Source organism: Canis aureus, chromosome 20 (assembly GCF_053574225.1).
Source record: "Canis aureus isolate CA01 chromosome 20, VMU_Caureus_v.1.0, whole genome shotgun sequence".
NCBI classification, from domain to species: Eukaryota; Metazoa; Chordata; class Mammalia; order Carnivora; family Canidae; genus Canis; species Canis aureus.
In genome coordinates, this window is record NC_135630.1 from 41,027,850 (window position 1) to 41,055,193 (window position 27,344).

At 38.0% G+C, this 27,344-nt stretch overlaps 2 protein-coding genes across 52 annotated transcripts in view; one reads left to right on the forward strand and one right to left on the reverse strand.

Moving 5' to 3' along the window:
- Window positions 1-27,344, reverse strand: part of DPP10 (dipeptidyl peptidase like 10) — a 1,281,550-nt gene that overhangs the window by 969,136 nt on the left and 285,070 nt on the right. The gene's annotated exons all lie outside the window — the stretch shown is intronic.
- The window catches only part of LOC144291725 (uncharacterized), a 96,632-nt gene that overhangs the window by 29,448 nt on the left and 39,840 nt on the right, over window positions 1-27,344 (forward strand). For 28 of the 50 annotated variants that reach the window (XR_013359146.1, XR_013359145.1, XR_013359165.1 and 25 more), the window contains 3 exons: window positions 16,127-16,241; window positions 17,939-17,970; window positions 24,017-24,103. Coding sequence is in view for 16 of the 50 variants with exons in the window: in XM_077861452.1 (XP_077717578.1) it covers window positions 16,127-16,241; window positions 17,939-17,970; window positions 24,017-24,041 (172 nt within the window). In the remaining 34 variants the exon portion in view is untranslated. Of the gene's footprint in view, window positions 1-11,049; window positions 11,453-12,515; window positions 15,941-16,126; window positions 16,242-17,318; window positions 17,458-17,938; window positions 17,971-24,016; window positions 24,104-27,344 lie in introns of those variants that run through there. The other 22 variants (XR_013359153.1, XR_013359161.1, XR_013359169.1 and 19 more) reach the window with 7 other exon arrangements.

Sequence of the window (27,344 nt, forward strand, 5' to 3'; positions counted from 1 at the left end):
GCTTTGGAACAATGCAACCTCTGTTCCTGAGAACCAGCCAGCCACTATGGACTGATTTGGTAGAGAAGTTGAACTCACATCTACACTTCTAGCTCTGAAGCCCAGCAGGTATTGGGATCCCTTGGAGAAGTATTAAGAATTTTGATGCCTGGGAAACCTGGGTGACTGAGCATTCAACTCTTGATTTCTGCTCAGGTCATGATCTCGGGGTCCTGGGAATAAGCCCCAAGTTCAGTGAGGATTTTTGCTCCCCCTCTCTTCTCTCCACCACCTCAGTGTACATGTATGCTCTCTCTCTCTCTCTCTCTAAAATAATAAAATAAATAAATCTTTAAAAAATATATTGATCCCTGTCCCTCCCTACAAAATACTCATTTATGAAGTGGAACCCAGTTACCATATTTTTTTTTAAACAGCTTTCAAAATTCTGGTGTCATTGCACAAATTACCCTCCTCTTCTCCACTTAGCTTCCTACAGACTTTGCTTTCATCGCATCTTTGTCTTGGACTACTTGACTTTTGATCATTCTAAATGGTCCTGCTATTTTTTTATTACAAATTTTCCCAGCTGGTCTACCCACCCAATTTCTTTCATGTATTTCATATATTTCTCACCCAATTTCTTTCATATATTTAAGCAATTTTTCCCCAAAAGCATATGTGATACAAAACATGGGAAAGCATAAAGGGAAAAAAAACTAAAAAATAACAACTCTACCACCGCAGGATAATTACTGAGACTATTTTTTATGTATGTGTGTCTCTACACATGTTTTCTTTACCAGAATTTGTCATACTAAATTTATTCCTTTGCATCTGAAATGTTTTCCCTAGCACAATATTATTTAAAGTATCCATGACAAAAAAAAAATTCTTTTATCACAAGCAGTTTTGAGTATTAGGCATGTGCATTCATTATATGCACCATAATTTAGAATACTTAATCCTTTGCTTTTTTAGTGTTTTTGTGTTTTTAATATTTTTACTATGAAAACCAGTGATAGGATGAATCTTTTTGTTTATATATCAATATTAACCTTGTCATTCTTAACTTCTACTGACGGGTTGGTGGTCACAAGGTACCAAAGATACAGGTTATAAACAAATAGAGTAGTCCATTCTTTCTGGAAGTTGAGTCTTCAAAAAAGACATGGTTTGCATGCCAAGGCTTTCTGCTCAGATCGGAAAATTCTCACCATCTTAATTGGAGAATTCCAGACACTCAAGGTACCTGTTTCTCAAAGGCTGTACTAAGTAAAAAGCATTCTGCAAGCATTTTCTGTTCCTTTATAGCAGTGCTTCCCAAACTGTCCTGGTGCAGGGCCAGATTTTTGCTTGTTTCATTTTGTTTTACTTCCAATTTTTCATAGATATATACTTTCATAAAATAGTATAAAAATGAATTTCTAGAAAAATGAAATAAAAATGACATACAAAATACAAGGCCCATTTTTTTATTACTAGATTCAAGAGTCATAAAATTTCTTTGACAAAATGCCATAAATATTTTAAGAGCTTACTCACAAACTCTATACTCAATTTCATAGCAGGCCAGTAACTAACTGTTTACAGCTACTCACTGATGGGCCACAGTTTCATAGCACTGGTTTAGAACAAGTTCTTGAGGAAATGCATTAGCTAAATGAAAAAAAAAAAAAAAAAATGTTTGAGCAGGGGGAAAAAGTTTCCCTACCAAAGGTGTAGTAGAAATGCAAAGTCAAAGCAAAAATGTTGGTAACAGTGAAATAACCAAGGTAAACTGTAGTCATTAAGAGCAATACTAGAAACACACAGAGCTCAGGAGTTCCTGCTCTACATTTGGAATGATTCAGACAAGACAGCATTACTGCATAATGCAAATTCATGAAGAGGTCCATCTTCTTGAAAAAAATGTTGTTTCATGGCCTAGCAATAGTTTTATAGGTTTTCTCCTTAGAACCACTTATTAAAACATAAACTATATGCAGTTCCATATACTTTATAACTTAAAAATGCTACATATTTGCCTACATGCTAAGGTTGGCATGGGCTGTATGTGACAAATGTTTCTATATCAGCACAACTGAATACAGCCAAGTGATGAAAAATCTACACTGTACATGACTCTGGTAGATTCACATTCAAAAAAGTACAGTATTTGTGTTTCAATTTTTTTTGCCAGCCCTTAAATAAAATATCTCATATTTATTACCTTTACAAAGGATAAACAACTGATAAAAACAAAGGCAGACTAAAGACTTCTTTTTGCTAGTGAAGAACATAGTCCATTGTTCTTTTTTTTAAAAAGATTTTATTTATTTTTTAATGAGAGACACAGAAAGAGAGGCAGAGACATAGGCAGAAGAAGAAGCAGGCTCCCTGTAGGGAGCCTGATGTAGGACTTGGCCCCAGGACCCAAGGATCACAACCTGAGCCAAAGGCAGTTGCTCAACCACTGATCCAGCCAGGTGCCCCAGTTCACTATTCTTAAAGAAAAGTTATCAGGTAAGATGCATCCTAAAAGAATAATACTGAGTGTGACTAACATCTAAATGCCCAGGACTGGGGATGAGAAAGGATGGTCTTAACCACTTTCCCTCCATCCCTCTGTTATTTATATTTTGGGTGCCTGAGAGAAAGAGGCAACAGTCCTTCACTTAACCTTCACTCTCAGATGGCACAGCAAATCACTCAGAACCCTGTGATGTAACAGGGTAGCCTCACTGAGAATATTAGACACAGGTGCGTATATACACGTATATGTTGTGATGAGCCTAGGAAGTCCCCTTTATGTTTCAACTTGACTTGCAGGGACAATGTTCCATTGGTGAGTTAAGTTTTGCTTTTCTGATTTTTACCCATTTTATGCTTAAATGATAAAGGAACATGAGGGAGCTGGAGAAGGATAACTGCACCTTGCTCCTTATGATATTCATTCCCATTTTCATTTTCATTATGTCCCCAGAAAATACCTGTAATAATTTTCTGTGATTCCTTATCCAAAATTCTAAACCACAATGGCTCTCTTGGCTCCCTTGGGATTTGCTCATCAAATACAAAGGAAGACAGATGCTCTGGACACTTTCTCTAGTATTTTTTCTCCAGCCCACCTCCTCACAGCCCTCTGGAACCCCTTCTCCTCTTCTCTGCAACCAGCCTTGGCTCCAGACACATCAAGTCCCATCCTGCAGACTGGTTTCTCCTGAGGAGAAACTGTTCATGCCTAAATTTGGTAGCTATGGAAAGGTCACTTACCCATTTGGGGCTTAGTTCCCTCATTTCTTTGACTTATTTTTAAATTCCCTTTTAAAATTGTTAAAATATATATTGATTTTTCTGCCCTAGGAGCAGAGGAAGGAAGGGGAAAAAAAGACTGATAATGGGGTCAGAGCAAATGAATGAGTGAATTAAATGCAATTGGCTCAGCAGAAATAGAACCCAGTGGAGGAAGCCAAAGAGGACTCTGCTCTTTGAACCCCTGGGACATCTATTGAGCTATGTGTCACTATAGTTATTTTTATTGGCATTTCACAAGGCATTTGGGTAAAGGATCAGAATAAGAGAAAATAGGATGAGAGAGAGGGAAAGAGAAAAGAAATGGAGTGTGGGGAAGAGAGTTCTCCAATTTTCTTTGGTCAGTTTCCTGCTGTTGGAAAACAAGGGCCAGATAAAGAAACAATAAAATGAAAATGCAAGCAAGATGACACAGAAGTAGTCAAAGAACTGACAGCAGGCACGTCATCAGGGTCTCTCTTCTCTCCTGTTGGTCACCAATAAGAAGCCTACAGTGCTTCGAAATTGAGGGTTGCAAGTCAAGTGCTTTGAAAGTCCAATGGCTTATTGTTAATTCCCCCTTATCCGCAACTTCACTTTCTGGGCTTTCACTTATATCCATCAACCACAGTCTAGAAGCAGGTGATCCTCGGGGTGTATCACCAGGAAGTTGATAGTAGCCTAAGGCTATATCACGATGGAATGCCCATGTCATTCCCCTAACTCCATCTCTTCACGTAGGCATTTTATCACCTCTCAGCATCACAAGAAGGGTGAATATGGTACAAGATTTTGACAGACTGCTTTCACATAACTTTTATTAGAGTTTATTGTTACAATTGATCAGTTTTATTACTGTTGCTAATCTCTTTCTGTGCCTAATTTATAAAGTAAACTTTATCCTAGGTATGTATATAGAGGGAAAAAATAGTATTCATATATAGGGTTTGGTACTATTTGTGGTTTCAGGCATCCACTGTGAGTCTTAGAGTACATATCCTACAGGTAAGGGGTCAGCGGGCTACTGTATAAATAAGTAAAGTTGGCACAGCATGACACAAGAAGGAATGATAGGAATTTGTGAACAGAAGAGCCTATTTCCCACATGAAGGGGCTGCCACCACTGAGCTCTAGGGGGCTCCTAAATTGGTCCGTCAGTAAGCCTAGTGTTGCCAGCTCTTCTGATATTTCAAGAGAAACCACACATCAGGACTTGTATTTAAAGTGCCCTATTTTTAGGGGCACCTGGGTAGCTCAGTTGGTGAAGTGTCTGCTTTCAGATCAGGTCATGATCTCAGGGTCCTGGGAGTGAGCCCCACATCAGGCTCCATGTTCAGCAGGGAGTCTCCTTCTCCCTCTCCCTCTGCAGCTCCCCCTACTTATGCTCTCTTGTTCTTGCTCTATCTCAAATAGATAAATAAAATCTTAAACATAAAATAAAATAATAAAATGTCCTGATTTTCTAAACATTCTCTAGTTGCTGTGGACACTTGTCTTTGTCTCTAATTCTAAGGAACAAAAAAAAGAAGTCAAGAAATGAAAATTAACTCTCACATTACCTCACCTTTGACATAGTCAATATTGCCTTATACTATATTCATGTTTTTCATACATGGACATTTGCTTATGGAGATTAAGAAATTCCTAAAGGGCAGTCACCATGCCATTAATTTCTTTATGCTCCATATGCATTTACCTACATAGACTAGAGTTCAGGTTTGATTAAAAACTTCCACGACTGAATTAAAATAATCTGGTAATGCATTCCTTTTATTTTTCTCTCTAGTGTAGTGGAACAAAAAAATCTGTCATTACATAGGTTTATGTGTCCACTTTTCATCAACAAAGTACAAAATGATGGTGTGAAGCAGACATAGCCTCCCTCCAAGTATTTCTTTTAAAAATGCGAGTTCCCAAGCTCCTAATTAAAGTCTCTGAAATTTCAAAAGCGATTTCCAATATAGCCTAAAAAGGGATAGCAATTTGACTCCATGAACTAATTCAATTTCTGAAATTTACCTTAATATCATATTCCTGATCAGGGGTCAGGAATATGTTTTCTGTAAAGGTCCAGAAAGTGAGTATTTTAGCTTTTTTGTGGGCCTAGGATTGAGCTACTCAAGTCTGCCCTTGCAGCACAAGAGCAGCCATTAGACAAAATATAAACTGATGAGAGTAACTATTGCAATATAATTTTACAGAAACAGGCAGCAGGCAGGATTTGGCCAGTAAGTCATACTTTGCCCACCCTCCCCTATATGAAAAATCTTTTCTTAGCATGCATTCTCTGGATAATTGCTTCTCTTTCAAATTTACTTTCTAGTATCAATCGTTTTCTTCATTTTACATATTCTCCTGCTCCTGCTTAGAATTAGCCCCTTCCTGATTATCATGTACCAGTCTTAGGTCATTCTTACCTCTGATACCTGCAGATCATGACTCCTTCCAGTGACAAGTTCAACTATATTTCAGTTTTCACTGATTTTGTCTCTTATTTGATTGTTGAAAATAGCTTCTAAATTGGTCTCTCCTTCCGTAACCTACCATGCCTCCAGTCTAGTCTACTTAGATATACTGATTTTTTCATTTCTTTTTTTTTTTTTTTTCACAATTGAAGCTATAATCTTGTCACTCTTTGTTCAGGCATCATCTATGAATCCCCGTTGCTCCCTCAAATACTGTTCAGGCTCCTTAGCAAGGCATGTCTGCCATCAGACCTTTCTAGCTATTGCATATCCAGTCAATGATCCTATATATCCTGCACCCAGCCAACCCAGAATCTTTACACTGTTCTATGCTTTGGTTATGCTAATCCCTCCATGGATCCTCAACTTGGATAAATCTCAGTTTGCTGCGAGATGAATTCAAATGCCACCGACTCCAGGAAGTATCTTAGGTTCTCCTCAGTCAGACGTATCCTTTCTAGCATCTATAATCTAAAACCTTGTGTCTTACTTAGAATACTATTTCTTCAGTCTTAAACTACACGAGGACAAGAACAAGAACCCATCATCACAAGAAACAAGGCATGGACCAGCAACCCTACTCAGAGAAGACATCATTATCAAAAGCTAATACTTACCAAGCACCTTCTATATAGCACTATAAAATGTCATGGTTTACATATTGATAAATATTAAATCATTTAATCCTTACAACCACATATTTTCCAGTTGAGCAAACCAAGTGGATTGTATAATGTTTATTTTATGGATGAGGAAGCAGGCACAGAGAGTTCACACAGCTACTACATTATAGAACTAATATCCAAACTCAACAGCTTGGCTTGGGAACCTGAGCCCTTAGGTTCTTCACTGGACCATCTCTCAATGCATTTTTATAGGATATACATTTTATGTAATTTGAAATATATCTTGTTTTTTTTTTTCACCTAAAGAATCTGGAATAAATGTATCTATGCCTTAATGACCTCTCCTTGGTCAGAATTATAATGTATCTGATATTGGATACATTTGTTCAAAAACAAAACCCCAAAGGAATAGAATTTCTCTTGAAAACTATAATCTGTTCTACAATGTTCTCCTTATTACTAAAGTAGCTCCCATTCACACCTGCATGATTACAGAAAATACGGGGTATATAGGCCAGTAACACATAAGAAAATAGCAGTAAGATGGTAATGAAACCCTGTATTTATCTTAACATATTTTCAATGGAATATATTTTGTTTTGAGGGTTTATTTATTGTTCAGTTTATTATTTTTCACTTGATTTTTTGTTGTATTAAAAAATGTATGTTGCAGCTTAACAATAAACATCTATGAAAAAAATACTTTTTTTCAAGATTAAAAACCTCATCTTACCGGCCTTTACTTCTATTAATTTTATAAGTTAAATGATTTCTTTTTCCATATTTTTCTAATCTGCAGGTTTGGATACTAATTTTTTAATGTTAAAGCAAAGTCCACTTAATATTAAAGCAAAAGTAGAGAATATATACTCAGATATAGTATTGTTCGCTTCTGGGAGAGGGGTGGGAAATCCCTCCTAAGTATCTTAGAAGCCATCTACAAACATAAGTTAGGTTTTGCCATGTTCTAAATCTGCTAAAATTTTTGGGCAATATTAATTTACTTATATATGACGTATCATGACTTGGCATAGAGACCCCAAGAGCAAGTTAAAAAAAAATCCCATGGAACACCTGGGTGGCTCAGCCGTTAAGCGTCTGCCTTCCACTCAGGGTGTGATCCTAGGATCTGGGGGATCCCTGGGTGGTGGAGCAGTCGGGCTCCTGGTGCATGGAGCCTGCTTCTCCCTCTGCCTGTGTCTCTGCCTCTCTCTCTCTCTCTCTCTCTCTCTCTCTGTGACTATCATTAAATAAATAAATAAATAAATAAATAAATAAATAAATAAATAAATAAATAAATAACCCAGGATCTGGGATCGAGTCCCACATCAGGCTCCCTGTGAGGAGCCTACTTCTCCCTCTGCCTGTGTTTCTGCCTCTCTCTCTGTGTCTTTCATGAATAAATAAATAAAAAACCTTAAAAAAAAAAATCCCCTTGGCCTTGATTTGTGCACATTGGACTGGGTAAGTGGATTCCAAATATTCCTTCTGTGGCTAAAATAATCTTTCCTTTTGGTGGTGGCCAAATCTCTTTTCTTTCTTTTCCTTTGGCCTCGGGCTGCTTATGTCTCAGACTCTCCCTTAACTTCATCAGGTGCAGAGAAGAGTCCAAAATGAAAAGCGGGTAAGAATGGGATGCTGATGAGAAGCATATTATCAGTTTCCTAGGGTTGCTATAACAATGGAGCACAGACCAGTGGGCTGAAAACAACAGCAGGAACAAGAACTTTTTATTCTCTCAAAATTGTGGTATATAGATGTCAAAATCAACAGGTTGGCAAGACAATGCCCACTCTCAAGCCTCTCAGGGATGATCTTCTTTGCCTCTTCCACTTCCTGGTGGCCCCAGGTGTCCCTTGGCTTGTGGCAGCATCACTACCATCTCTGTCTTCACATGACTATCTCCATCCTATGTCTTTTTTCAGTGATGTTCCCCTCATCCCATAAGAATGCTAGGCTTTGATTAGGCCATACCCTAATGACCTTACCTGAACTTGTCTTCATCTGCAGGATCTCAGTCACACATAGGGGGAATGGGAATTTCAACATACCTTTTTTTTTTTTTTTTTTGCAGGAGGTGTGTGTGTGGGTTGGGGGGGGGGGGGATACAATCTAACATATAACAAGAGATTAGACTCCTTTCCTCCCTTTCTTCCTGCCCCTATAGGCCAACATGAGAGACAGAAAGAGGGTAGACTGTCCCCCAGGAATCTTAAGAAACTCTAGTTTTTATAACTCCTTCCCCCTTAACACTCTCTCTTACTGCCTTCAATACCAATCCTGCTCTCTACCTTTATGTTTTATGTCTCTCCTAGCCTTTGCTACAGCCCAGAAATCACCTTGGATGGCAAGAATAATTATGGGAAAACCATGAAGGTTATTCTTATTCCTTCTGATAACCAGATACTCCTCTATTGCGCTAGGATTAAGGGGGCGGGGAGGAAGGGTTACTGATGCCTGGGAAGTAGCTTCTGTGGTATAGAGGAGTACAGGCTTTACAATCTAGGAAAACTAGATTCTTATCCAAATCCTTTATTTATAAGCTCAATAATTCTTGCCCATTTGAGTTTCAAGTTCTTTATAACATAAAATGAAGGTAAAATTATCCTATAGAATTATTGTAATGATAGAAATGCAATGATATATAAAGTACCTTGTATCCAAGTGTTCTTTGTCAAATTAACTTTTTAATTTGGAACTCAACAAATTTCCCAAATTCAAATTATGCAAGATAATCAGATTCTATAGTGTCATGAAGTCTATAGTGCAGGTATAGTATATGCTGAAGAAACCAGTCCATGAAGGAAATGGATCCCACATTTAAACAACTGATCTAGTACAAATTTTGGAAGACAATCTAATCACTCCTTTGATAAAGGTTCTAATTAATTTACGGCAGGACCATTGCCATAGTCTGTCTCTTCCTCTAATATCATGCTTTCAGTATATGCTGTATTTTCCTTAGACTTAGCATGGATTACTTGGCTGTAGGCACTCTCTCTTAGAAGGAAAAATAAATGTATGAGAAGGCAAGAGGTAGCCCATAGAATCAGAAGAACTGTTGAACAACCTAATCATAGAAAAGATAGTAACATGGTATCTCTGAAAAGGCAGGCAGCGAGAACAGATATGCATTTAAACATTCATGATGAATGAATAACCTGGTGCCATTTGGGCTATATTTTTGAGAAGAGATGCTCTGTTTGAGCTCGCACTTCCCACCATCTATCCCAGGAATGCAGGGCCCTCAGTTTGACAGTCTTAATAGGACTGAATGCACTGGAGAAGAAGTTCCCCAAAGGACAACCTAAAGTCGTCACTAGATAAATTTAAATTTCTGGCAGGCAAAACTGACGGATGTCTACTGTGTTGTCATTTTAAGAAGAGATTTGCCTTGACTTTCAATTGTCATTCATAGGATTAATCAAATGCATCGATTGAATGAATGATGACTTGCCCCATTCCTAAAAGGACTTAGAAATAAACGGACAAGGTAGTGAAAGCGATGTTGGGAAAGAAAGACTCCTTCATCGAAATCTTCCAAAGAATTTTTTCTGTGAAAAAATTCCTTCATTTTGATTAATGTTTATTTTCCTAACATGTAAGAACCTTCTATCGTGGCAACCATTTGTCAGATGCTGATGAAGGATTGTTACTTTGGTGTTTCCACCCTGCTGGCCACTTGAGATAGCGGCACCTCACACTAGGAAAGAGGGAAGATAAACTGGAGATGGGTAGGAGGGGAGGCTGTGCTTCCAATGATGGGTACTCTGGGAGATCCCTGTCTTGTATTAGGATAAGTGAGGGATGCAGGGGTGAGCTCCTGGGCTTCTATAAGGCACCCTGGGCACCTCATATATATAGAAGGAAGAACAGACTTAGAAAAAGAGAGGGAAAGGAAGAGCGGAGAGATTCCAGGACAATTATCACAAGCTACTAATGAGTCTGTGCATCCTGGGACATTTAAGGTCAATTGAATGTCGAAGTCAATCAAGGCTGTATGTCTCATGGGCAGAGAGAACATCCACTGAGCCAGGCAGGCTCAGTACGCAGTTACCTTTCCTTCTCCTTTTGCAATTTAGTCCAGTTTTCCTGTTCTACCCCACATTTCTATCCTTTTTCATTTTACAGATAGGGAAACTGAGGTTAAAAAAAACTCAGTTGTAAATTCATACAGCTAAGCAGTAGCTGAACAGGGATTCTAGATTCTAGCCCAGAACCTGCAGTTGGAGTTTTACCTTTCACCTTGTGCTATATGGCCACACTGTTTCCTATTCTTAATCTTCTCCATGAGGGGTGAAACAGTAGGTCCCTTCTTAATATATTTAAGCAATCAGCAGAGAACTTCTATGCCCTGGGAACATACCAGGGAGTGTACCATAGTAATGAGAGGGGGGGCTGCTGGGAAGAACTTCCTAGTCTTCCTGCAACCACCCACCCAGGCAGCATGCTCATGCACAGAAGAGGTCTTTAGCTTTAACTGTAGTTTCAATTCTTAACTATGTGCTTGTGCCAAGCACTGTGTGGAGTGCTTTTACATACTTGATCTCATTCTATTCTTACAAAAGTTTAGTCAGGTGGGTAAAACAATCTGCATCACACAGCCAAGGCTGAAGTGTCTTGCCCAAGGTCACATAGCTAGTCCTTGACAGGGCTGAGAATATAACCCACGTCACTGATTCCCAGTCTCATGCTTTTTGCACTGCCCTATGCTGTCCTTCGGGGCTCTGGTAATTACAAGTCACCATGTGACATTCTTGGATGCCAGCCTTCTGAAATAAGAACACACAGATCTCTGGATTTCCTGAGATGGGAATAAGGATGCCTCCTATTGATTCTAACGCTCTACTGTTTCTCCTTGACGTCTTACAGATTTCCCTTTCCATCAAGCTTTCTTTACAAATAGGGCTTAGGAAAGGCTAGAGGGATGTTTATCTGTCAGGCAGATTTCTCTCCTGCAGAAATGTTAGCCTTTTCACAGTCCACTGCCTCCTGCTTTTAAACTGTGTAGTAAACTGAAAGATGTCTTCTGGGACCAGACTGATGGAGGAGACACCTTCAGGCAGACACAAGTTCAGGCCACAGCTCAAGACCCTCCATTGAGCTCAGGTGAGGACAGAGTCTTAGTGAATTTTTCCTGCTTTATGGAGACTTGTACTATTAAGTTCCCGTAAGTTGAATTAAATAAGTTGGTAACAACTAAATTCAAGCATAGTACAGACACCTAACCTAGTCCTGCTACAAGCAGAAAATGACAACAGTCTCTTGCTTTATTTTTTAAGGTTGTAGCAATTCCTAAAGACCATAACTATATCTTTTCTACCGTTTCCTATTTATTCCACATCTGCTGTTTTTGTTAATCCATGTAGATGGTGACAGTTATGGAAGGTACATTCATACAAGTTACCATGTTCTTTGTAATGCTTAACACAGTAACTGTGCATTTAGCAAGAGCTCAGCAAACACTTATTGATCGAAGGATTGACTCAGTAGATAGTTATCCACCCTAGGGTTATCGTTAAAAATAATCCTGAAAATTCTGGGAGAGTCTCTCATGGCCTGACTGTTTCTAAACCGTGACAAAAATCTAAGTGATCAGAAATACAGATATATTGCACTAAAATGTTTAGGCTTTATTTTCTCAGTTTGTACCATGTAGCATATAGCCAAAAGCAAACAGTAAGTTAGGTCATTTTTTGCAAGTAATTTAAGTCCTTGATTCTGACCAAGTAAAATGAAGGGAAAAATAATCTTGACCCAAGTTATCAGTACTGGCTCTTTTCAGAATTCGAATTATCTAAATAATTAAAATTTTCTGATTTTAATGAACTTTGTCTTTCATGAAATAAAACATTTAATGTTATTTTTCTAAATGGCATCCAATTACTTGGAATCATTAAAATATCTTCAACTAACTCTGCAAACGTTTGCCTGGGTTTGCCCTGCATAGATGTTCACTGATTTATTCATTCATTCATCAATTGTTTACCAAAGAGAAAGGGTAAGCTAGGAATCGTGCTAGGCAGTGGGGAGACAGGACAAATGACAAATTTTGTACGTGAGAAATTTAGACTTTAACCAGACATATAAGTTGATTTATCTTCATATTATGTAATTGTGAGGAGGCATGAGCATGCTTGCAGTTTAGGAGGAGGAAATCAGGATAGAGGGAGCTGTGTGATAGTGCCTAAAATGGGGCAGTTGAAAATGCAAAATCCAGAGGAAATAGAAGAAGGTGAGTCCTGAGAATAGTTACAATAGGTTTGGATAGGACCTGAAATCCACCTTCCAACTCAAATAGGGAGAAAATATGAATATCAGAAGACCTAGAGAGATTTTGGGAGGTGGCTATAGATTGAGAGTGAACCTTGAGAAATTATCCTTTGAAGTTCCAAAGGCTCCTAATAATTGTGCTAGTCAATGACTGTGTATCTTAGAAAAAATTAACAACTGTAATTTATAAGCAAGATTTATGTGCTTTTTTCTCACAAATTCAGGTTTTTGTTTGGTACCTCAACTGCCTGCAGAGTTCCTCTAGGAAGTTACCTCGGAAGCTTTGAAAGGGCCAGGGTATTTCCCACCATTGATGGTGATGCCTGGTTATAAGCAAAATCCTCTGTCACTCTTATGAAAAGTCGATTTGCTTGCACATTAAAAAAAAATCTCAAAAGGAGAGGGATGGAACCAATCTGGATAACAATCAGTATGTTTATTATCTCTTAAAATAGAGAAAGGAGAGTGAAACTGTTGAAAGATTTTTATGTTACCTGAACTCTTGAAACCTCTGAACCCTTGCTTATTTTAAGGAAACCAAAATAGGACTAACCCAGCAGAAAATATTCACCTCTGCCTTTTTGTAAACACTGAAAACTCTCTGGTCTAAGCAGGGAAACGCTATAAAAACTGGGTGTCATTATTATAATAGTTCTATATTTTTCTGGGCCAGAACTCTTTTTCTTTTGTTGTTGTTATTTTTGGATAACAGTAAAAGTAAATACAAGGATGTGCTTTTATGGACAGAATTGTGTCTCCTCCAAAATTCCTTTGTCGAAGCCCGGGCCCCTAGGATCCCAAAAGATGACTCTGTATGGATCTTGGGCCTTGAAAGAGGTAATTAAGTTAAAATGGGGTGTTAATAGAATACCCTAATTCAATCCGACTGGCGTCTATAAAAAGAGGAGATACCAGGGATGGGCATGTACAGAGAATGCCAGGTGAGGACACCGGGAGAAGATCGCCACCTGCTGGCCAAGGAGAGGAGTCCAGAAGAAACCAGACCTGCTGATCCATTGACCTTGGTCTTCCAGTCTCCAGAACTGTGAGACCATAAATTTCTGCAGCTTAAGCCACCCAGCCTGTGGTAATTTGTTATGATAGGTGTTGCAAAGTAAGTAATGTATATACCATGCCCCAAAGATAAGGATTTCCACCTGTTCCAAGGTAGAGCAAGAATTCAGAGGTATAGTATTTTAGGAGACCTTCTTAGACATTTTCCTATGATAATTCTTCCTGCCTCCGGGAAGCAATTGGCTTAACAAACCAATGTTACTAAAAGTGTGGTACCCCAAGGCCTTGTCCATTTTATCTCAAGAAATGATTTATGTTAAATTCTTTCTTCGGAAGGAAATGAAAGCAACTGAATCTTTCTCTGGAATGATTATGTTTGCTTCTCTAGGGTAATTCTATTTGAAAACAGCAAAATCTAGCCTTTCTGGCCCTGAATGAGAAAATAAAAGTTGATAGTGGATGGCATCACTACCAACATCTAAAATATAAAGAAGAGGGTCAGAGAGCCTCCTGCCATTTCTGGAGAAAAGACTGACTGAGTCATATCTACAAGGCTCTACTGTGGATGAACTTTTTTTCTCCTTATCTGTACCTCCTGAAGCCGGAAGTCTTATCAGCTCAGGCATTTGAAACCAAAACCTAAAACTTCTCTAACAAAAGCCTGAGAACCAGGGCTGGAAATAGGTGCCATTGTTTGATGTTATGAGTAGGAAAGAAAGAGATCTTGTTTTCATTGATTTCCAGTTCTTTACATTACGTCCTAAATATTTTGGTAAAGAACCGGTTAATTTATTTGGACTTGGAAAAAAATGAGAATGCCTTCACCAGTCTTAACCAAAGACACCAAAACAAGTAGAAAATGTAATCAACTACTGACTGATGAGGAGAGATGGAATAACACAGTGTCTGAAGAAGAATGGCGAATGCTGGAGAGGTTTGCTGTGAAGAGATGGGTCCAGAAAGCAAGTGGAAAAAAAAAAAAAAAAAGAAAGCAAGTGGAAAAGCTGTCCAATGATATAGAGTGTGCAACTGAAATTGAGAGCAAAATTTGTAGTGACTCCTAGCCAACCTTAAGACTCCATACCATTTCCCTTACTCCACCCTACAATCTCTGTCTTCAAACAATCACTAAGACCTGCCCTTTTTAGTGCCTATCAAATGTGTGGTCTCTGCTTTTCCTTCTGCCTCTGCTTAATTCACATTGTCTTCTCCTCTTTCATGGAGGCAGTGATACAGTGGATGGAGTTCATATCTTGACTGTAACACTTACTGGTTGTGGACCTGAGCAAGTTATTTAAACTTCCTAACAGAAATTTTTCTTACCTCTGCAATCAATATATTAATATGATATTAATATAGCCTACATTAGAGCATTATTATAAAGACTAAATGAAATTTGTGTAAAATGCTTGGCATATACTAAGAGTAAATACTAGCTGTCATTATTAGCTATCATATAAAATTATATAGAAAAACAAACAAAACAAGAAAAATTAAGGTGTTCTTCCCTCAAGCATTGCCCCCGTTCAATCCGCAGTATATTCTGTAGCCAGAATGGACCTTCTAAAATGCAAATTATATTGAGTCACTTTTCTGCTGAAAAGCCATTAATTGGTTCATCATCATATTAACATATACAACACACTCCTTAGCAACATTAACAAACTCCTTCTTGATTTGGCCCCAGCTTACATCTCCAACACAATCTTCTGCCATTTTACTCTCCTTCATTCCCTCTACTTAGTTCTGGAGCCATATTAATTTATCTGATCCATCAAATTTGTTGCATTCTGTTTTCCTTTGGGGATTCTCCGCTGTCATCTGTCACTGACTTGGACTAGAATTCCCCCTTTCTCCCATTTCCTGAGCCTTGGACTCAGCTTAAACACTACTTCTTGAAGGGAGTATTCCTTGACTTCAGTACTAAGGTCAACTGTCCCTCCTATGAACCATTACCCACTACTTCCCTTCTCAGTGCATGTCCCATGCTACTGACCAACAGCTGCCTGTTACATGGTCTGTTTTCTCAATTGGAGTATAAACTCAGAAGTTCTAGAACTAAGCCTTCTGGCATTCCAAGGTTCTAGCACTGAGGGCCACTCAACCATGATAGCTGTAACTGAGGAAGAGTAGCGCTACAGAACTGCTCATCGTGACAAAATATATTGCTCAGGACCAATGCATTCTTGGAAATTCGATGGCACTTAACTAAACCCTAATAAATAATTTTAGCAAACCTCAAAAAAGAAAATGTTAATTGGGTAGGAGGGGGAGTTTAGGACACAATATGGACAAATCAGAGAGATATGGGTAATTATACTGTCCAGGGGTAATGATGCCATGACTTATGAACCTAAATAGCAGGTTTGTTTGACAAGTCTATGCTCACAGCAGAGATGGATGCATTAAGGATATTAAAATCCTCCTTTAATTTCTTGTGATCTAATATTATGTTCATCAAACACATTTCTAATTTTAATTTGACTCTCCATTTAGATTCACCAAAAAGACTACGTGTGCATCAGCTAACAGACTCTCAGGCTGGCCCTTTACCTCTGCTGCTCATAGCAAATTGAAAAACCAAAAACCAGAAACCAAAAAACCTGACATGGTAAGTAATATTGAGAGGAGTCTCTCATGGCTTGGTTAAAAAGAAGTCATCTCTAAATTTAAAAAAAGAAAGAAATTAAAAAGTAAAAGGACACCTGACTGGCTCAATCAGTAGAACATGTGACTCTTGATCTTGGGGTCATGAGTCTGAACCCCACGTTGGGCACAGAGTTTACTTTAAAAATTCTATAAGAATAGAAATAAATAGAGGCACCTGGGTGGCTCAGTGGTTGAGCATCTGCCTTTGGCTCAAGGTGTGATCCTAGGCTTCTGGTATTGAGTCCCACATGGGGCTCCCTGCAGGGAGCCTGCTTCTCCCTCTGCCTATGTCTCTGCCTCTCTTTCTGTGTCTCTCATTGATAAATAAATAAAAATCTTTTTAAAAAAGAAATAAATAAAATATAAAAAGATCATCTCTGAGGTACTGATCAAGTCTGGATGCCATGCCAAAATGAACTTTACAGATCCACTGAACTAAGATGGAATTCAAAATGTGTGGCCACACCAAGGGACTCCCTTTCCTTGAGGTGCTCTGAGAAGGGTCAGTGTTTGTCTGCGGTTTTGCTCTTTGTGGTCGTGTTATTTATTCCATGGAATAATGGTCCCATTATCTACCATCCACTGTAAAACCACACAATTAATTAATAAGACAGAAATTTTTCTGGACTAGACTTCAGTCAATGCCCAGTAAAGTGGCAAAATTACTTCTTTCAAGTCTTTATGCTTTTTAAGTGTGATTGACTTTTCACCTCCAGCTTTTGTTTCCTTCCTTTCTTTTCCCATTGGAACAGTTAGCCTCCATTATATTTTTATTATGCATCTATTCTATCTGAGAACAATTAAAAATCATTTGCAAAGCTTCCTTTCTCTTTGTATAAGTTGTAAACCTTGCTGAAAGAGAAATTACTTTAAAATAAAGCTATTTTCCTGAAGATTTCTATGGTATTGCAAGAAGGCAGAAATTCAAATGATGTTGGGGGGAAAAATACTACTTTATTTCTCACTGATTATTCTGGTCCATATTTAAGGGGTTGCTTTCTTTCATGTTCCCCTTCTTTGTTCACCCTGGCTCCTCAAGTGCATTTATAGCTTTAAGCTATAAAGAAGACCATGGAATTGGTAAATCCTCCTACAGGGTATTATTTGAAGATTTGCTCCACATTTTGAAGTGTAGATAACAATAGCTGTCTCAACACCTATATCTCTGGTTCTCAAAGGTGAGTGCGTACCACAATTACCTGAAAAGCTTGGAATACCCAGATTTATTGACCCTCGCCTAGAACTTCTGACCAGTAATTCTGAGGTAGGGCTGGAACCAACATTTTTTTTTTCTTTTCTTTCTTTTTTTTTTTTTTTCTTTTTTGGAACCAACATTTCTTAAAAAATTTCCAGGTAACTCTGATGCTGCAGTTCTGGGGACTGACCCACGTTAGGCCATTACCTTTTAGTTCTCATGGCAATAAATGTGGCCAAAGACCAGAAAAGGGCCAGTCTCACTCTTAGTTCTGGTAAGCTTCAGTGCGTCCTGGGTTCATTGCATCCTGGAAGTGAAAGCCATCCATAACTGGGTTAGTGTGCCCCACCCACAGGTAAAACTCAGAAGTTTTAGGGATGAATTTTACCGAGAATCATTTCATTTTTAGTGATAAACTTCTAGCTGCTGCTCATAATCTACAAAATGGCTTATTCTCTCTATAGGTTTCCATGGAGCTGTCATATGAGTCTATTCAGTAAGCAGTACTGCCACCTTCTGATTTTCTATTGAAAATGTAAATTTAAAAGTTTAGCTTTTTGTTGAATGTATTACGTACTCAGCAAGTATTTATTTTAACATCTTTTCTTCATGAATTCTTTTTCTCCCTTGGGCCTCTTATTTCAAATGCCACTTATTGTTTCCTGTTTACACATTTCTATACAAAGCTCTTGCGCTATAATCATAGCCTCTTAGCCTTTTATAAACTCTGTTCCAGTGAAACCTCCTTCCCTACATGGGTCTGGAGTCATGTGCCAAAAAATATACCAAAGATTACAAAGTTTCTTGTGAGTGGGTTGGTTTTCAAAGACTATTTCAAAAGAGGCATCAAACCCCAGTGTACAGTCTTTTTATAAAACTCATTTTAAAAAATACCTTTATTTTAGCTATTCATAGCTACCTAACAGAGATTTTTCCTCAAAACACCCCCTGTCTCTATCTCTGATATTTTATAGGACCCAAAAATATTGAATGGAAAGCTCTCAGTTTATTTTCCTTTTAGGGAATAATAAATTACTAGAACTTGTTGGAAGTAGAGAATTAATATAATCAAATCCCATGATTTTTGTCTCATAGAGAAAGGTCAAATGTTCCCTCAAGGTCATGAGTATTTAGTACCAGAACTGGGATTCGTTCCAAATACAATCTGGACAGGCCTGGCTCACAGAAGTACAAACACCACCTCTGGGCCATTCCTTTGTCCAAAGGAATCCAAGGTTGGGAATGACCAAGCCCAGTTCATGTTTCTACCCCCATGACCAAGGTTCAAGGTTTCTAACCTGATGGCAGAAAGTCATGCCTTTGAAAACAGCCTGGGTTCAGAATAAGGCCACTCTTCTGGATTCACTAAACTAGAAAAAAGGCACAGTTGGAGCTCAGAGTAGGTTTTGATTACAGAGCCCTAGAGCATTCAATCCTCCACTGCCCTGAGTTAGGAGTACAGGTAGGACATAAACACATGGTCTTGAGGGGAAAGTGATGATTTTCTACATCTTCTCCTCACAACTCTTCTGACACGATGAGGGCACCATGATCCTTTTCTCTGCCTCACACTCAATCACCCTTCCTCCTGAGTAGGCTGTCAGCCAGTAAGTCTATGAAAGACTGTTTCACACTATGTTTTCAAACTTTAAGAAGATGAAGAAGAGTGAAAGGACAAGACCAATGTTAAAAGCCTGACTCTTATTTGTACAATTGCCATTTCTCTATTAGTACAGAATTGTTCTTGATCATGAGCAAATTAAGCTCTGTGCCTCAGTCTTACCATCTGACATTGGATATGAGTCCTGTCTCACAGGATTATATGAAAATTAAGTGAACGCTGACTACAGTAACAGAGAGATAGAAGACACTTAGTAAATAGTGTCTCTCACTGCAATTGTTTGCATTATTATCATTATCACCTCAAAAAAAAAGGTGTTCAGGGTCTGACAGATCCTATCTGCAGCACCACTTTAGAACTACCTCTGTTCCCTACTTGTAGGACTCCTTTACTACACAAACCTTGAATAATTTGGGCTAAAAAAGCTGATTGGATTTGTGCAGCCATCAGGGAATAATGTGTTGGTTTTCCTAGGAGTGAATATTTGAAATCAGCCATTAGGGAAAAATAACTTTCAAAATGCCGTGTGTCCATTTGCAAGGCCAACAGTAGCCAGTGGTTTGGGTACCATGTTTACATAGGAACCAGGCCTGCCATTTAACATATCACAGGGCTCCTTTTATTTTTATCCTTTAAAAATAACCTGCTGGATCATACATGACATCCAATCCTGCCTTATTAACTAGAAACTAAATGAGCATTCGAGAAATTTAATTGAAAGCGATACTCAGAATGCTAATAAGCCCTAGTAGTCAGGAGGGAGATTGATGTTCCCAGCTGCAAACCCAGCCTGGAGGAAGAGTCTCTGAAGACCTTGTCACCAGAGGCAGACTAAACTTCTATTTGCTGCCATAGCATTCCTCACAGGCTCCCTTCCACCGGCTCTCCCAGCCATCCACCTGCTCCTCAAATTCTTGCTCAGTCTCCCCCAGAGAGGCCTCTGCCTACTGGCTCCCTAGCAAATCAAGCACCAGGCCAACAGTGCAGTGTTGCTGTCAAAAAAGAAAAATAGTTCCTCTGAATGAGACTGTTAAGTAAAATAAAAAAATTAAAAAAAAGCAATGCTAGAAAAATGAGAGTTCAAGCATTTGAATCCCTTCCTTTTCCATGCAGAAAACCTAGAAAACCATATATGTCCTCAGCTCTAAGAAATAACATCTTTATGAAAACACACATGAAGATATTGACTGTGTGATTCAAACCATTTATGTGTATATTGAAAGAAAGTTTTCCATTCCCAGGGGTTAATAATATTAGAGAATCCCAATCACACTTCGGTCTTTAATCACATCTGTTCATAAAACATTTCCAGAAACAAGGATATTCTTGAGTTTTCCTTTTTCCTACACAATCCAAAAGCCAGCTGACCTGCTTCAATCTTAAAAGGTGTCCAGTTGGAGCTAAAGCATTGCTACTGACATATCTGATGATTTCTGTGATTTGAATATATATATATATATACATATATATATATTCAGTACATTTATTTTGTCTTTCTATTATTAAGCACAAAAAATAAAGCAAAGTAAAAATTTCCAATAGTCACAAAAAATATTTCAGTATAGACAAAAATGGAGAAAAACATGAAACAGAAGAACTAATTAGAAGGCCACCTTTGTCAAGTCTAATTTAAAATGTTTATTCCCTAGTGGCTTTTGGAAACTTGTATTTGGCCTATTATAAAAGAGGCATTGAAAGTGTCACCCAATAACAGATCAAAGTGTGAATTGTACGAAATGTTGAGGAAGTGAGTATTTCAAAGCACAAACCACTCCCCACTACCACTTGCCTTGGGACCTAACATTGATTTAAGGAATCACTGGTTCATCTGAGACACTTGGCTGACTACTTTAGTTTTTCTCAAATGAATTGCAAGACTTTTGCTGAAACCACTTCTGTTCGATTATGCACTGGACCTCTTACAAGATAAAAAGAAGCCTTTATTCTTACCTGTCATTTTGGTCTAGAGGAGTCAAGGAAGTGTATTTTAGAGGTTATGAGCGAGTGCTCTGGGGAATGATTGACCCTGATCAAATTTATTCCCTAACACTTACTAACCAAGCAAACAAATCTTGAAAGCAGTTTCTTTTTCCTTAAAAAAGGGATGATAATAATATCTATTCCAGAAGACTTTAAGGGATTAAATAATTTACATCGAGTGCAGTGGATCTAGCACATAGTAATGCTCAGGAAATATTAGCCACCTTTATCAACCTCACCATCACATCAAATACTTTAGAAGCCATGGGGAAGAGCTCAGACTTTCTTCTGCAGAAGATGGAGAGCAATGGAAGGAGCAGTTGCATCATTAGATGTGGCCTTTGAATCACGGAGATTATGTGGAAGATGGATCTAAGCGAGGCAGGCCTGGAGGCAGGAAGATCAAATAGGAGGCTATTCTACAGCTCCTGCTTTGGTCAGGGTTGACCTACAGAATCAGAGTACTAGCCAAGGACACCAGAGGTAAGGTTCACAACTGAGTGATAGGGAAAAGCAAGTAAAGAAGAGCCACAAAAGAGCCAACATACTTGTTCAGTCAGTTATGGTTGTCTGCACTCTCAAAACTCTGCTTTCAAATACTGGCAAAACAAGATGAAAAAGTCTATTCAAACCTTCCCACTGAAAAAGATAAAAACTTGCACATAGCCAAATTAAAAATTAAAATTGATGTCATTCCAAATGCTTAATTCAGAAATAGCAAGATTTCTTTTGGAAGCTGTCAGCTTTGACAGCAACATCTTTTGTTTATAAGAATGTATTGGTAAGGCCCTTGCTACTTTTCAAAGCATCTTCTCAGTAAATCTGCAAGAAAAGTAGGGCAAACCTTAGAGAAGAACTAGAGAATGAAAGTATGCCCTAGAAGAGCCATTGGAGGCAATCTAGTCTAACTTCTATTATATGCATGATTTTGGAACATAGGGAAAAGCAGTGACTTCTTCCTCCAGGCATTGAGAATTAGCATAATCAGGACAGGACAGGTTATGCTGTATAACATACAAACCCCAGCATCTCAGTGGCTTAACCTTTGCAAATATTTCTTGCTTATACAAACTGTTGCCATTTGGGCAGCTCACCAGGGCAGTGCTCTTTTAAGACATGACTTTCTTCTAAGACATCATTTTATAGACTTCTGCAGTTCCCATCTTGTGAGCTCATCCTCCGTATATGTATCCTTTTAGAATCACTGGGCTAGATGAAGAGAGAGCTGATGGGTTGCCAGAGGTAGTCATGCCCCTAGCTCAGAAATAGCATTTGTAAATTCTGCTCATAGTCTATTGCGAGAACTAGTAACATGGTCTTGTGCAAAGGTCTGGAAAATGCAGTATTTCGTGTGTCCAGAAAGTAGAGAAGAATCAGATATGGATGGGTATCATTAATCTCTACCATAGCAGTAGTCCAAAACTCAGGATTCCTGATGGCCTCTTTCTAATAGCACATGGCTTCTGGGAACTATCTCTCACTTCAATAGATGCTGGAAATTGGGGAAGGCTAATTGAAAATTTCAGAAAACTCTAATATTATCTGGACTCTAAACAATTATTTCCTCAATTTTAAGAAAATAACCAAAAAAAAAAAAAAGAACTTTGTTCCTTCCAAATATAATTGACTATCTTAAAAAAAAAAAAAAAAAAAAAAAAAAGAATTACTGAGTTTCCAGGAGATGCCATCGTTACTTTCCCTTTTAATCCTTGCAACAAGTTACTGACATTGGTATTATCAGCCCCAGTTTAGATAAGTACATTTTGGTTGCAAATTACAGAGTTAATAGATCACCTCAAGTGAAAAAAATAAAAACTAAAGAGAGAAATTATACCAAAGAGACTCAGGGCTAATGAAGACTAGGATAGGAAACGTCATCAGGAAACAACACTTTTGACAGACTGGAATTGGGCCTGATTCAGAATTTGTTGGCACTCACTCAAGGGCCACACTGTCTTCTGCGAGCAACGTTCAACTTCTATTTCTCTTTCTATATGCCTGTCCTCCACCTTCTGCCACTGCCCACTGTTTTCTGCTTTTAGTTTCTGAACACTTTATCATTTCTGCTTGCAAATATCTCAGAATCATTCACCAGTCCTCTGTGCATCTTGGCAACCTTAAGTTACAGCCATTCCCCTTACTACTAACTGGCTTTGTCTCTAAACATCCTAGATGCAAATTTCAAAATACTGGATATCTGGTTAATTTTAATGAACCGGGCCTTGTAAGTCCCATGTCACCAGACCATATATGGATCAGCTGCTCCCAACTATGCACAAACCTATGCACTTGTGTCCTGGTTAAAGAAGTTGAGAAGCAGTGGACATGGGCACTCAGACTCAGCAGGAGCAAGGGCAGGGAAGCTTTCTGCAGAAAGTGGGGTGTGCAGGCAGATTGCAATGGATATGGCTTAATATTGTGTCAGTCAGTATTGTGGTTTAAATGTTTCCCCCTACTACCACCAAATTCCCATGTTAAAATCCTACTCCCCCCCCACCCCCCGCCAGAAGTGATGGTATGAGTAATTGTGGAGTCCCCAAGAATGGAAGCATGGGCCCTGCTCCTACCCTTTTCCCCTCAACACTACGCAGAAGTCATGCCTTCATCCTGAATTCCAATGGAAACTCCTTCCCAAGCCTCTGCATTCAAAAACAACTAGGAATCACTGGGAAAAAAAAAAATTCTCCCTGCAGGACTGCTAGGGGGTAACTTTTTTTTTCCTTTTTTTAAATAGAGGATGATTTTAGCTTGTCCTAGAACCTGTTGCCCTTCTTGTCAGGGTAGGACATCGCAAATGAATAAAATGCTCGCACCTCCTCTTGAATTTATCCCCAAGAAAACCATCTTATCCATATAAATAAATCAGCATGTATTTATTAAAAAAAAGAGAGAGAGAGAGAGAGAGATCTCAAAGAGTTCTCTAATCCCCTTTATCCCTGAGGATACAAGGAGAAGTCTGTGACTGAGAAGAGAGCCCTAACCCAACAATGCTTACATGCTGCTCTTGGATCTTCCAGCCTCCAGAACTGTAAGCAATAAATTTCTGTTGTTTATAAGACACCCACCCTGTGGTATTTTGTTATAGTAGACCAAATGGCCTGAGTCACAATGCCAGTAAATGTCAATGTGAGATTTAAATGCAAAATTACCTGCCACCTCAGGATCAAGCCGAATGAGGAAAGTATAGGCATAATGAGTAGGCTGGAACTGAGCCTCTCCTCATTACCTTCTACTCTAGACCCTCAACCCTCAACCAGCTACATGTTGAGCTAAACAGACACCTCACAAAGGTAAAGTGTTTTTGCCAAAGATGAATAAAGTGTTTTAGGGCACATTTAGAGATATTCCTGATTGAGTGGACCAAACACTAGAAGTTAGAGTGACGGGATAAAAATAATAAGTTCTCATATTGGAACTTTGAATTTGATCTCTTGGAACACATTGAGCAGTTTAAATCTTCTCAAGTGAGAACCCTATCTGGTTTCAATGCAAGAATTACTCTTATATCCTTATTTTAAAAGTTGCAAATGTGCGTCACTATCAATACTGATGATTAAACTTTGTCACAAAATCCTACGTGACATTATACAAAACACTTAACCTCTCTGCACCTCGGTTTCCACAACAGTAAAATAAAAGTAACTGTATTAAATAACCTCCTAGGGTCCTTACAGCTATAAAATTCTATGACTAGTTCACCTTACAAATTTAACATGCAAATTTCTACATCTTCTGATTACAACCAGAGACAAGATCATTTTCCTCCATGTTCATTTTAAATAACATCCAAGAATCCTCAAATAGAGTTTCTTTTTTCATGAAACTGCAGCACTGTCCAGTAGAACTTTCTGTGGTGATAGAGTCAATATCTGTCTAATAAAGTGGCCTCTGGCCACGTGTGACTATTGAGCAGTTCAAATGCAGCCAGTGCAACAGAAAAACTGAATTCTTATTTTCATTTAAATTAAAAGCAAACAGCTACATGCGGCTAGTGGATACCGCATTGAACAGTGTAGAAGAGAGGTATACGATGTGAATGACAAAAGGGAACTCAAGAAGTAATGATACAATTTTGGTGCATAAATTAATATTTGAAAACCCCTGGCTTTCATTTTTTTTTAGATTTTAGGTAACAATATATTCTGAGATGATGTTGTCCTTTTCAGAAGCAGGGAAAGAGATTGATGATTTCTCAAGCTCTAGCTCTGTGTGTCAGAAGACGGACTCATTCACTTAGATAAATATCAACATCTTCCCGAAAAGAAAATAGCAATGGTCTCTTACAAAGTGTCTCATCAGAGATTTAAGATATTTACATAAGGTATTTTGCAAAAGACAGGAGCAAGACAAAAGAGTAGACATATAAGTCTTCAGCAATTTATTGGATTTGAAATTTGGAATACTGAATTTCTAGTTTCATCTTTATCATCAATGACTATTTTCTGTAATGCTAACTTACCATTTAATGTAAAATTCACCATCAATATAATAACAGCTTTGGGAGAAGGAAGGTAGTAGTAGAGGAAAAACATGGGATTTCTGAGCTAAATAATGACACAATTAATTAAATAGGTTATTACTTAAATTTCAGTAGCAACATTTAAAAGTCTAAAACATCTCCACATATACAATCTAACAAATCCCATAAATGATTTCGTCCTTTGTGGGTCTGTAAAGCTTCTTCAAGGAAAGTCGTTTTTTATTCTCCAAACTTAGGATCTTAATTTCTTCAGCCCCTTTAGAAGTGATGGTATAATTAAACAATAGCAAGGTTTCATCTTTATTTCCTATTTGCTGCAACTCTTATTTATTTTTCTTTGATTAAATTATGTGTTTCTAAAAATTAAGTTAAATAGCCTTTCTGGAATACCGCAAGACACTTTTAACAGATGTTCTCTGCCTAAGTGATAGTCTTTTATGACGCATAGATCAATCACAAAATAGTCTTTGAAATTTCTCAGATTTACTCTGAAAGATTAAGCACTTTCTACTGCCTTTGAGGGCTTCCCGCAGTACGCGGCATGCTGTCTACCTCATATGCAATAGCTTCTCATTGCAAATGGTCTCTTAATGAAAATTTTTAAAGAAATCTTAGTAAGCTAAGAATATAAAAATAAGTTAAGATGTAATTGTTTGTGGTGCTGCCAGGAAAATTAACAGTGTGGGTGATTGGATGGGCTTCCAAGCACGGTCATAGAGACCTAGCAGGCAGGACTCTGTCCCAAATCTCTTCTTGACTTCTCACATGGCAAGTGGTTGTTGTGTTTTCAAATGTGTGTATGTCTTATATTTTAATAAATATCATAGTCATTATTTTAGGCAAGTTTCTTTAGTTGAGTCACTCATAAAATGGGATAAATGAGGCCAATTACTACTCTTCTCCAAAGAGTAGATCTTTATACTTCTAAAATACTATGATTTTTAGAGACCTTCTGAATCATCCTCTTCAACCCATTATATTTGAAATAAGAAAGATAAACTAGCTTAGGATGTAATCAAGATGACAGTTTTATTTTTATATAGAAAGACATTGCTCAACCAGAATGTTCAAGAAGAGGGATGTCCCAGGTAGCTGAAATTGCTACATAACTGAGGTGTGGTCCATATCTATTGCTGTTTATATTATGTATTTTAGTGAGTCGTATTTCCCATATACAGTTTGGTGTAAGGATAAAGCTTAGGTGAATAAGGGAAGACAACCTAGGATTTCATGATCCTTGGTTTGGGGTTTAGAATAGAAGGTTAAGAAGGAAGTGATCGAATGTGTTACCAGGGCATGTTCTAGCCCCATGTCTCTGTTGACCATACCTGCTGTTTATAGAAAAGAGCACCAAATTTCATTCACCAAATGACACACAACCAAAACATTGGTTCTTGTGTCAAACACACTTTGGTGTATAATTCTAAGCAAGCTAATTGTAACTCCGATTTCTTTCCTTAAGCTTTTTGGAGATCAACTGAGTGATAAAAGCAAATTTTAACTTAGAGCCTTAAGTGCTCTTATATCTTTTTAAAAAAAGATACTTTCACTAGAAATTTTGCTAATATTAGCACACTGTTTTTGATATCTTCAGTCTAGTATGAAAATCAGACATCTACCACATTGATTTGGCTACTCTGTAGCATCTCGCATTATTTTCTATTTTTATCATTCATATTTATCATATCTATGATCATACTGTAAGATGGAATATTCTCTTAAGTTCATTGTGTGTATTGAGCACTTAGTGATATACATGGATACTTAGTGATATGTTAATAATCATCCA